General features: G+C 43.9%; 2 protein-coding genes across 2 annotated transcripts in view; both read left to right on the top strand.

The window, feature by feature from the left end:
* REV3L (REV3 like, DNA directed polymerase zeta catalytic subunit) overlaps positions 1-12,636 on the top strand; it is a 291,259-nt gene that overhangs the window by 151,252 nt on the left and 127,371 nt on the right. Inside the window, exon 6 of the mRNA XM_069726145.1 lies at positions 10,071-10,165. Coding sequence (XP_069582246.1) covers positions 10,071-10,165 — 95 coding nt within the window. The remainder of the gene's footprint in view (positions 1-10,070; positions 10,166-12,636) is intronic.
* On the top strand, positions 10,869-12,256 carry LOC138680666 (uncharacterized). Its single transcript, XM_069767972.1, has 2 exons — positions 10,869-11,067; positions 11,220-12,256. The coding sequence occupies exons 1-2, from the start codon at positions 10,952-10,954 to the stop codon at positions 12,103-12,105; spliced, it is 1,002 nt and encodes a 333-aa protein (XP_069624073.1). The 5' UTR covers positions 10,869-10,951; the 3' UTR covers positions 12,106-12,256.

Raw genomic sequence — 12,636 nt, 5'->3', positions numbered from 1 at the left:
TGCGGTGCGCCCTAACAGTGGTTTACCCCTACATATTGGGTATCGACGTACTCAGGAGAAATTGCACAACAACTTTAGTGGTCTAATTTCTCCTGTTACCCTTGTGAAAATAAAAATATGTGGGCAAAAAGATCATTTTTGTGTAAACAAAAGCGATTTTTTATTTTCACGGCTCTACGTTATAAACTTCTGTGAAGCACTTGGGGGTTCAAAGTGCTCACCACACATCTAGATAAGTTCCTTAAGGGGTCTAGTTTCCAAAATGGTGTCACTTGTGGGGAGTTTCCACTGTTTAGGCACATCAGGGGCTCTCTAAACGTGACATGGCGTCCGATCTCAATTCCAGCCAATTCTGCATTGAAAAAGTCAAACGGCGCTCCTTCACTTCTAAGTTCTGCGGTGCGCCCAAAAAGTGGTTTACCGCCACATATGGGGTATTGGCGTATTCAGGAGAAATTGCATAACAAAATTTATGGTTACATTTCTGTTTTTACACTTGTGAAAATAAAAAAAATGGTTCTGAATTAAGATGTTTGCAAAAAAAAGTTAAATGTTCATTTTTTCCTTCCATATTGTTTCAGTTCCTGTGAAGCATGCAAAGGGTTAATAAACTTCTTGAATGTGGTTTTGAGAACCTTGAGGGGTGTAGTTTTTAGAATGGTGTCACACTTCATTATTTTCTATCATATAGACCCCTCAAAATGACTTCAAATGTGATGTGGTCCCTAAAAAAAAAATGGTGTTGTAAAAATTAGAAATTGCTGGTCAACTTTTAACCCTTATAACTCCCTAACAAAAAAAAATTTTGTTTCCAAAATTGTGCTGATGTAAAGTAGACATGTGGGAAATGTTATTTATTAACTATTTTTCGTGACATATCTCTCTGATTTAAGGGCATATAAATACAAAGTTTGAAAATTGCAAAATTTTAAAAATTTTCGCCATATTTCTGTTTTTTTCATAAATAATCGCAAGTAATATCGGATAAATGTTACCACTAACATGAAGTACAATATGTCACGAAAAAACAGTCTCAGAATCAGCGGGATCCGTTGAAGCGTTCCAGAGTTATAACCTCATAAAGTGACAGTGGTCAGAATTGCAAAAATTGGCTCGGTCATTAAGTACCAAATTTGCTCTGTCACTAAGGGGTTAAAGGAGGTTGTGTTTCTGTCCCCATGACCTATAAAGGTATATTCACATAGTCGCAGACATTTCCATTCATCTGGATAAGGTTTGCAGAAATTCATGTGTTTGTTGCCAAAACAACCCCATTCAGATGAATATAAGATACTGTCAGTCAAAATAATTTTTGTGTGTAATATGCCAGTGGACATTCATTTGAGAGGTCCGCATGTAAAGCTGCCTGTCCTTGCAGTACCAGGGGGGCAACTTGACAGTGCCAGGTGCTGGTCAGAAAAACTAGGCCTGAACAGATGTCACCTTCACGCTACTATTTTAAAAGGGTTTTTTAGTGAGACGGTCCCATTAGAAATTTCAGTGTTATGAGGCTCAGTTGTCCTTACGTGTAGCAAATAGGTGGTCCGGTTTTAAGCGGCAAGTCTGCAGTCATGCCATTCGTCTGTAGACTTGTGAATCCTCATGTCCCTTGCACTGAGTTCTGTGAGGACTTACACTTAATACAATACAGTTGCATTAAGCGATGCTGGGAACAGTCTAGTCTGCATGTGGCAAGGAGTATGCATATTGGATACCTGTGGTAACATAGTAACATAGTAACATAGTTAGTAAGGCCGAAAAAAGACATTTGTCCATCCAGTTCAGCCTATATTCCATCATAATAAATCCCCAGATCTACGTCCTTCTACAGAACCTAATAATTGTATGATACAATATTGTTCTGCTCCAGGAAGACATCCAGGCCTCTCTTGAACCCCTCGACTGAGTTCGCCATCACCACCTCCTCAGGCAAGCAATTCCAGATTCTCACTGCCCTAACAGTAAAGAATCCTCTTCTATGTTGGTGGAAAAACCTTCTCTCCTCCAGACGCAAAGAATGCCCCCTTGTGCCCGTCACCTTCCTTGGTATAAACAGATCCTCAGCGAGATATTTGTATTGTCCCCTTATATACTTATACATGGTTATTAGATCGCCCCTCAGTCGTCTTTTTTCTAGACTAAATAATCCTAATTTCGCTAATCTATCTGGGTATGGTAGTTCTCCCATCCCCTTTATTAATTTTGTTGCCCTCCTTTGTACTCTCTCTAGTTCCATTATATCCTTCATGAGCACCGGTGCCCAAAACTGGACACAGTACTCCATGTGCGGTCTAACTAGGGATTTGTACAGAGGCAGTATAATGCTCTCATCATGTGTATCCAGACCTCTTTTAATGCACCCCATGATCCTGTTTGCCTTGGCAGCTGCTGCCTGGCACTGGCTGCTCCAGGTAAGTTTATCATTAACTAGGATCCCCAAGTCCTTTCCCTGTCAGATTTACCCAGTGGTTTCCCGTTCAGTGTGTAATGGTGATATTGATTCCTTCTTCCCATGTGTATAACCTTACATTTATCATTGTTAAACCTCATCTGCCACCTTTCAGCCCAAGTTTCCAACTTATCCAGATCCATCTGTTGCAGAATACTATCTTCTCTTGTATTAACTGCTTTACATAGTTTTGTATCATCTGCAAATATCGATATTTTACTGTGTAAACCTTCTACCAGATCATTAATGAATATGCTGAAGAGAACAGGTCCCAATACCGACCCCTGCGGTACCCCACTGGTCACAGCGACCCAGTTAGAGACTATACCATTTATAACCACCCTCTGCTTTCTATCACTAAGCCAGTTACTAACCCATTTACACACATTTTCCCCCAGACCAAGCATTCTCATTTTGTGTACCAACCTCTTGTGCGGCACGGTATCAAACGCTTTGGAAAAATCGAGATATACCACGTCCAATGACTCACCGTGGTCCAGCCTATAGCTTACCTCTTCATAAAAACTGATTAGATTGGTTTGACAGGAGCGATTTCTCATAAACCCATGCTGATATGGAGTTAAACAGTTATTCTCATTGAGATAATCCAGAATAACATCCCTCAGAAACCCTTCAAATATTTTACCAACAATAGAGGTTAGACTTACTGGCCTATAATTTCCAGGTTCACTTTTAGAGCCCTTTTTGAATATTGGCACCACATTTGCTATGCGCCAGTCCTGCGGAACAGATCCTGTCGCTATAGAGTCCCTAAAAATAAGAAATAATGGTTTATCTATTACATTACTTAGTTCTCTTAGTACTCGTGGGTGTATGCCATCCGGACCCGGAGATTTATCTATTTTAATCTTATTTAGCCGATTTCGCACCTCTTCTTGAGTTAGATTGGTGACCCTTAATATAGGGTTTTCATTGTTTCTTGGGATTTCACCTAGCATTTCATTTTCCACCGTGAATACCGTGGAGAAGAAGGTGTTTAATATGTTAGCTTTTTCCTCGTCATCTACAACCATTCTTTCCTCACTATTTTTTAAGGGGCCTACATTTTCAGTTTTTATTCTTTTACTATTGATATAGTTGAAGAACAGTTTGGGATTAGTTTTACTCTCCTTAGCAATGTGCTTCTCTGTTTCCTTTTTGGCAGCTTTAATTAGTTTTTTAGATAAAGTATTTTTCTCCCTATAGTTTTTTAAAGCTTCAATGGTGCCATCCTGCTTTAGTAGTGCAAATGCTTTCTTTTTACTGTTAATTGCCTGTCTTACTTCTTTGTTTAGCCATATTGGGTTTTTCCTATTTCTAGTCCTTTTATTCCCACAAGGTATAAACCGCTTACACTGCCTATTTAGGATGTTCTTAAACATTTCCCATTTATTATCTGTATTCTTATTTCTGAGGATATTGTCCCAGTCTACCAGATTAAGGGCATCTCTAAGCTGGTCAAACTTTGCCTTCCTAAAGTTCAGTGTTTTTGTGACTCCCTGACAAGTCCCCCTAGTGAAAGACAGGTGAAACTGTACAATATTGTGGTCGCTATTTCCTAGATGCCCAACCACCTGCAGATTTGTTATTCTGTCAGGTCTATTAGATAGTATTAGGTCTAAAAGTGCTGCTCCTCTGGTTGGATTCTGCACCAATTGTGAAAGATAATTTTTCTTGGTTATTAGCAGAAACCTGTTGCCTTTATGGGTTTCACAGGTTTCACTTTCCCAGTTAATATCCGGGTAGTTAAAGTCCCCCATAACCAGGACCTCATTATGGGTTGCAGCTTCATCTATCTGCTTTAGAAGTAGACTCTCCATGGTTTCTGTTATATTTGGGGGTTTGTAACAGACCCCAATGAGAATTTTGTTACCATTTTTCCCTCCATGAATTTCGACCCATATGGACTCGACATCCTCATTTCCTTCGCTAATATCCTCCCTTAAAGTGGACTTTAGACAAGACTTTACATAGAGACAAACCCCTCCTCCTCTCCGATTTTTACGATCCTTTCTAAACAGACTGTAACCCTGTAAGTTAACTGCCCAGTCATAGCTTTCATCTAACCATGTCTCGGTTATTCCCACTATGTCAAAGTTACCTGTAGATATTTCTGCTTCTAGTTCTTCCATCTTGTTTGTCAGGCTTCTGGCGTTTGCGAGCATGCAGTTTAGAGGATTTTGTTTTGTTCCAATCTCCTCGCTGTGGATTGCTTTAGAAATGTTCTTACCTCCCATCTCAGTATGTTTTCCTGGGTCTTCTTTGTTCAAGTCTAATGTTTTTCTTCCCGTCCCCTCTTCTTCTAGTTTAACGCCCTCCTGATGAGTGTAGCGAGTCTTCTGGCAAATGTGTGTTTCCCAGGTTTGTTGAGGTGTAGTCCATCTCTGGCGAGGAGTCCATCGTACCAGTAATTCACACCGTGGTCCAGGAATCCGAATCCTTGTTGTCTGCACCATCGTCTTAGCCAGTTGTTTGCATCAAGGATCCTGTTCCATCTCCTGGTGCCATGGCCGTCTACTGGAAGGATAGAAGAAAAAACTACCTGTGCATCCAGTTCCTTTACTTTCTTCCCCAACTCTTCAAAGTCTTTGCAGATTGTCGGTAGGTCTTTCCTTGCCGTGTCATTGGTGCCAACATGTATCAGAAGAAATGGGTGGACGTCCTTGGAGCTGAAGAGCTTTGGTATCCTATCGGTCACATCCTTGATCATCGCACCTGGAAGGCAGCATACTTCTCTTGCAGTTATGTCCGGTCTGCAGATGGCTGCTTCTGTGCCTCTCAGTAGTGAGTCTCCCACCACCACCACTCTTCGTTGCTTCTTGGCTGTACTTTTTGCTGTCACTTGTTGCTGTGTGCCCTTTTCTTTTTTGCTTGCTGGTATTGCTTCATCCTTAGGTGTGCCATCTTCATCCTCTACAAAGATTTGATATCGGTTCTTCAGTTGTGTGGTTGTTGATTTCTCCATGGTCTTCTTGCTTCTTTTGGTCACATGCTTCCACTCATCTTCTTTTGGAGGTTCTCTGACACTTTTTTCACCTTCTGTGACCAGTAGAGATGCTTCTGTTCTGTCTAGAAAGTCTTCATTCTCTTTGATGAGTTTCAAAGTTGCTATTCTTTCTTCCAGACCCCGCACCTTTTCTTCTAAAAGGGCCACTAGTCTACACTTCTGACAGGTGAAATTTGATTCTTCTTCTGGTCGGTCTGTGAACATGTAGCACATGCTGCAGCTCACCATGTAGGTTGTCACATCTGCCATGTTGCTCCTAGATCCTGCTGACTTCCTGTGTGTTTTCCTTCTTGTGTAATCTACTTAGCCAAGTTCTCTTGCAATAATATCCTACAGGCAAAAATTCGCGCGCCGTAAGAATGCACCTGGAATATGCAAATTAGCCTCCTCAAGCTTGAATCCCTGGTTTGGCGATGCTTTCCAAGCAGCTGGTCCCGGCTGTACCCAACGATCTTCTAGCTTAGGGAGACTTCGCTTTTCCCAGAATGCACCTGGAATATGCAAATTAGCCTCCTCAAGCTTGAATCCCTGGTTTGGCGATGCTTTCCAAGCAGCTGGTCCCGGCTGTACCCAACGATCTTCTAGCTTAGGGAGACTTCGCTTTTCCCAGAATGCACCTGGAATATGCAAATTAGCCTCCTCAAGCTTGAATCCCTGGTTTGGCGATGCTTTCCAAGCAGCTGGTCCCGGCTGTACCCAACGATCTTCTAGCTTAGGGAGACTTCGCTTTTCCCAGAATGCACCTGGAATATGCAAATTAGCCTCCTCAAGCTTGAATCCCTGGTTTGGCGATGCTTTCCAAGCAGCTGGTCCCGGCTGTACCCAACGATCTTCTAGCTTAGGGAGACTTCGCTTTTCCCAGAATGCACCTGGAATATGCAAATTAGCCTCCTCAAGCTTGAATCCCTGGTTTGGCGATGCTTTCCAAGCAGCTGGTCCCGGCTGTACCCAACGATCTTCTAGCTTAGGGAGACTTCGCTTTTCCCAGAATGCACCTGGAATATGCAAATTAGCCTCCTCAAGCTTGAATCCCTGGTTTGGCGATGCTTTCCAAGCAGCTGGTCCCGGCTGTACCCAACGATCTTCTAGCTTAGGGAGACTTCGCTTTTCCCAGAATGCACCTGGAATATGCAAATTAGCCTCCTCAAGCTTGAATCCCTGGTTTGGCGATGCTTTCCAAGCAGCTGGTCCCGGCTGTACCCAACGATCTTCTAGCTTAGGGAGACTTCGCTTTTCCCAGAATGCACCTGGAATATGCAAATTAGCCTCCTCAAGCTTGAATCCCTGGTTTGGCGATGCTTTCCAAGCAGCTGGTCCCGGCTGTACCCAACGATCTTCTAGCTTAGGGAGACTTCGCTTTTCCCAGAATGCACCTGGAATATGCAAATTAGCCTCCTCAAGCTTGAATCCCTGGTTTGGCGATGCTTTCCAAGCAGCTGGTCCCGGCTGTACCCAACGATCTTCTAGCTTAGGGAGACTTCGCTTTTCCCAGAATGCACCTGGAATATGCAAATTAGCCTCCTCAAGCTTGAATCCCTGGTTTGGCGATGCTTTCCAAGCAGCTGGTCCCGGCTGTACCCAACGATCTTCTAGCTTAGGGAGACTTCGCTTTTCCCAGAATGCACCTGGAATATGCAAATTAGCCTCCTCAAGCTTGAATCCCTGGTTTGGCGATGCTTTCCAAGCAGCTGGTCCCGGCTGTACCCAACGATCTTCTAGCTTAGGGAGACTTCGCTTTTCCCAGAATGCACCTGGAATATGCAAATTAGCCTCCTCAAGCTTGAATCCCTGGTTTGGCGATGCTTTCCAAGCAGCTGGTCCCGGCTGTACCCAACGATCTTCTAGCTTAGGGAGACTTCGCTTTTCCCAGAATGCACCTGGAATATGCAAATTAGCCTCCTCAAGCTTGAATCCCTGGTTTGGCGATGCTTTCCAAGCAGCTGGTCCCGGCTGTACCCAACGATCTTCTAGCTTAGGGAGACTTCGCTTTTCCCAGAATGCACCTGGAATATGCAAATTAGCCTCCTCAAGCTTGAATCCCTGGTTTGGCGATGCTTTCCAAGCAGCTGGTCCCGGCTGTACCCAACGATCTTCTAGCTTAGGGAGACTTCGCTTTTCCCAGAATGCACCTGGAATATGCAAATTAGCCTCCTCAAGCTTGAATCCCTGGTTTGGCGATGCTTTCCAAGCAGCTGGTCCCGGCTGTACCCAACGATCTTCTAGCTTAGGGAGACTTCGCTTTTCCCAGAATGCACCTGGAATATGCAAATTAGCCTCCTCAAGCTTGAATCCCTGGTTTGGCGATGCTTTCCAAGCAGCTGGTCCCGGCTGTACCCAACGATCTTCTAGCTTAGGGAGACTTCGCTTTTCCCAGAATGCACCTGGAATATGCAAATTAGCCTCCTCAAGCTTGAATCCCTGGTTTGGCGATGCTTTCCAAGCAGCTGGTCCCGGCTGTACCCAACGATCTTCTAGCTTAGGGAGACTTCGCTTTTCCCAGAATGCACCTGGAATATGCAAATTAGCCTCCTCAAGCTTGAATCCCTGGTTTGGCGATGCTTTCCAAGCAGCTGGTCCCGGCTGTACCCAACGATCTTCTAGCTTAGGGAGACTTCGCTTTTCCCAGAATGCACCTGGAATATGCAAATTAGCCTCCTCAAGCTTGAATCCCTGGTTTGGCGATGCTTTCCAAGCAGCTGGTCCCGGCTGTACCCAACGATCTTCTAGCTTAGGGAGACTTCGCTTTTCCCAGAATGCACCTGGAATATGCAAATTAGCCTCCTCAAGCTTGAATCCCTGGTTTGGCGATGCTTTCCAAGCAGCTGGTCCCGGCTGTACCCAACGATCTTCTAGCTTAGGGAGACTTCGCTTTTCCCAGAATGCACCTGGAATATGCAAATTAGCCTCCTCAAGCTTGAATCCCTGGTTTGGCGATGCTTTCCAAGCAGCTGGTCCCGGCTGTACCCAACGATCTTCTAGCTTAGGGAGACTTCGCTTTTCCCAGAATGCACCTGGAATATGCAAATTAGCCTTCTCAAGCTTGAATCCCTGGTTTGGCGATGCTTTCCAAGCAGCTGGTCCCGGCTGTACCCAACGATCTTCTAGCTTAGGGAGACTTCGCTTTTCCCAGAATGCACCTGGAATATGCAAATTAGCCTCCTCAAGCTTGAATCCCTGGTTTGGCGATGCTTTCCAAGCAGCTGGTCCCGGCTGTACCCAACGATCTTCTAGCTTAGGGAGACTTCGCTTTTCCCAGAATGCACCTGGAATATGCAAATTAGCCTCCTCAAGCTTGAATCCCTGGTTTGGCGATGCTTTCCAAGCAGCTGGTCCCGGCTGTACCCAACGATCTTCTAGCTTAGGGAGACTTCGCTTTTCCCAGAATGCACCTGGAATATGCAAATTAGCCTCCTCAAGCTTGAATCCCTGGTTTGGCGATGCTTTCCAAGCAGCTGGTCCCGGCTGTACCCAACGATCTTCTAGCTTAGGGAGACTTTGCTTTTCCCAGAATGCACCTGGAATATGCAAATTAGCCTCCTCAAGCTTGAATCCCTGGTTTGGCGATGCTTTCCAAGCAGCTGGTCCCGGCTGTACCCAACGATCTTCTAGCTTAGGGAGACTTCGCTTTTCCCAGAATGCACCTGGAATATGCAAATTAGCCTCCTCAAGCTTGAATCCCTGGTTTGGCGATGCTTTCCAAGCAGCTGGTCCCGGCTGTACCCAACGATCTTCTAGCTTAGGGAGACTTCGCTTTTCCCAGAATGCACCTGGAATATGCAAATTAGCCTCCTCAAGCTTGAATCCCTGGTTTGGCGATGCTTTCCAAGCAGCTGGTCCCGGCTGTACCCAACGATCTTCTAGCTTAGGGAGACTTCGCTTTTCCCAGAATGCACCTGGAATATGCAAATTAGCCTCCTCAAGCTTGAATCCCTGGTCACATGACCATTGTTCCCGGCAGAGAATCCTGACACCGTGCGGGTGAAGTGAGGATTTATGTAGAAAAAAAAATTGTCCTGGAAGGTTGACAACCCCTTTAATTACGGTAGTTAAAAGATGTCTATACAAATACAAAGCTGCCCACGTGCCCTCCTGGCGGTTATTGAATGATGTGCGTAGTGGGGGAAGCATCTTTTTTGGGGTCCAGGGCTGTTTATACTTGAAGCGATTATCTAGTACTTTTATATTGTTGGCCTATTGATGCAGTAGAGCATAGCTCAATCAACTGTATTTTGGCAGGGTTGTGCAGATCCACCCCTATATATGCGAATAGGGGCACATGTGCAGTACCCTGCCTTGGCCATTATACAGTTGATGGAGTTGTACTGTTCTGCTCTGCAACTGATCACTCCCTTTCACTCTGGATGGCTAATCCTCTGGTGATAAAAGTGATTTTATAAAAATTATAGCAAGCAGCCCAGTAAGTGACACATTGCTGGAATCGGGATCTCTGTCCCTACATCATGCTGCTCTCAGACTAGGTGGCAAAAACCTGGTGACAGATTCCCTTTAAGCCTTATTGTTAAGTTGTTACTTCTTATTGTCATTGTGCTGAGGTATTCTGCGTGTATAGTTCTGTTTTCCGGCTACTAAGCAGGCGAATCATGTCTCTTACAGCTCTTTAATGTTAGGAGGAGTAGAACCACAAAGTACCTGTGAGTTGGAGGTGGATGCTGTTGCTGCTGATATTTTAAATCGCCAAGAAATCGAAGGTAAGCATTTTTATTTCTCTTTAATCAATTATTAAATTATTTTTCTTTTTAGCTTTATTTTATATCGGTCTGAATAATATAAGAATCTCTAATACACCATTAGATAGAATGTCGCTGGCAGCACATGTAAACCGTACCTCCTCCTTTAGGATGTCCTTTATTCTGATGTGATCTTAAGGCTACGTTCACATTAGCGTCATGCGACGCAGCGTCGCCGACGCAATGCACGACGCATCGGAAACGCACGCAAAAACGCACCTTTTTTGACGCAAGCGTCGGACGGATGCGTCGTAAAACGCAGCGTTTTTGGTGCGTTTTTGATGCGTTTTTACAAAAAACGCAGCGTTTTACGACGCATGCGTTGTCAAACACTGATTAGATCTTTACACACAATTTAGTGTCTAGACACTAGATAACACCACCAATGAATAGAAGAGGGTGGGTCTAGTGTCTAGACAATCGATAATGCCACCAATGGGTAAATGGGGGTGGGTATTAATGTAATAGTGGTATATATACCCCGGCATAGATTATTTCCAACCATAGAGCATCAAGATGGATCGTTCCATGGAGAGTATCTACCTCAATTTTCAGCTGGAATTAGCCCTTGCTATTGCTTATGCTATTGCCTGTCATGAACAGAGGAAAAGAGACAGACTACGGAGAAGGAGTCGTCGGCGTTTTTGGCTACACCCTATAGTGGAAGTCCGAGAGAGTCATGGAGCCTACCATTGTCTGTTTGGCGAATTAAATGAGAACCAGGACAAATACTTTGAATACACCAGGATGTCAAAAGACAGCTTCCGATATCTGCTGCGTCTGGTGGAAGGAACCATTTCCAGGCAGGACACGCAGCTCCGTAAATCGATTTCCCCTGAGGAACGTCTGCTGGTGACTCTACGGTACGTAATGGAATGTGAAGGATTTATATGTTCTTGCCATTTTTTAAAGTAACGTGTTTTTGTTTTGTGGGGTGGGGGGATTGTTATTAAAAATGAAAAATTCTTTCATAACAATTTTATTAATTATATTTATTTATTTTTCTTCTTGTCAGTTTCCTGGCTACCGGAGAGACATTGAGATCACTGCATTTCCAGTTTCGGATTGGAGTCTCAACACTGTCGGGTATTATTGCCGACACTTGCCGCGCATTGTGGGACAACCTCCGGGAGGAATTTTTACCCATCCCTACAAGAGAAATATGGCTTGCCAACGCCCCAAAATTTGAACAAGTGTGTTCTTTCCCTAACTGTATTGGAGCCGTGGATGGGAAGCACATTAGGATTACCAAGCCTTCAAGAAGTGGATCTCTTTTTTTTAATTATAAAAAATACTTTTCCACCGTGCTGATGGCAATTGCAGGTGCGGACTGCAGGTTTCTCGCTGTGGACATTGGAGCGTTTGGTCGTGCAAATGATTCACGGACATTTAAGGAGTCTGATATGGGCCGAAGATTGTACAATAACAATTTTAATTTCCCCCATCCACGACCTCTTCCCAACACCGACGGCCCGGCCCTGCCATTTGTTGTTGTTGGTGATGAGGCTTTTCAAATGAGTGGCAACCTACTTAAACCTTACTCAAGTCGTGGGTTGGACCGCACCAAAACTATATTTAATTATAGACTGTCCAGGGCCCGAAGAACTGTGGAGTGCGCCTTTGGCATCCTGGTCTCCAAATGGCGTATCTTAGGATCCGCCATAAATTTGAAAATTGAGACAGTGGATGAGGTGGTGAAGGCGTGTGTGGTTCTCCACAATTTTATTATTGATAAAGAGAGAGTCAACGTGGAACTCGATGAACCCATACAAAATCCATTGCCTGATTATCAAGCTTATCCTCTGCGGACAACTGTGGAGATTGCTCATATGAGGGACCAATTTGCTGCATACTTTGTTTCTGATGTTGGCCGTGTTTCATGGCAAGATCAAATGGTTTAATTCTTCGTGTTATTATGATGTCATGTAAACACTGTGTAGTCCATGTCATTTAACCATACTATGTATGGTTATTGTTAAAATGTCCCCTGATTGTATAATGCGTTGTGTTTTGAAATAAAGTTCTTGTGCCTTTCCGTTTTCACCAAACAAATCTCCCATACGTTTTTCCATATTAATAGAATTGTAAAATCCAATTTTATTGAAAGTAATGTGTGTCACACAAAATTTGTGTGTTCCATAGTTTTGACGTATAATTACATAATCGGCTCCCACCTTGTCAACCATTTTTAATCCTGCAGACTATTTGCATATGCAACCAGGCTAGACAAGGAGGGAGACGATCATGTTTGGAAAACTCTACAGAGTTAACACTATTGTACTCAGGATGATAGAATTTGTCCAGAGTCAAATAGTGGCGACACTGTGAACATTGCTTCCACCTCACCTGACCAATATTCTTAAGGTACATTAATAAAACTATTACCCAACGATACCGACCAGTGATACGACTGGACCGAGATCGTTGTTTAG

Source organism: Ranitomeya imitator, chromosome 5, assembly GCF_032444005.1.
Source record: "Ranitomeya imitator isolate aRanImi1 chromosome 5, aRanImi1.pri, whole genome shotgun sequence".
NCBI lineage: Eukaryota > Metazoa > Chordata > Amphibia > Anura > Dendrobatidae > Ranitomeya > Ranitomeya imitator.
This window is presented reverse-complemented; position numbering and strand designations above follow the sequence as displayed.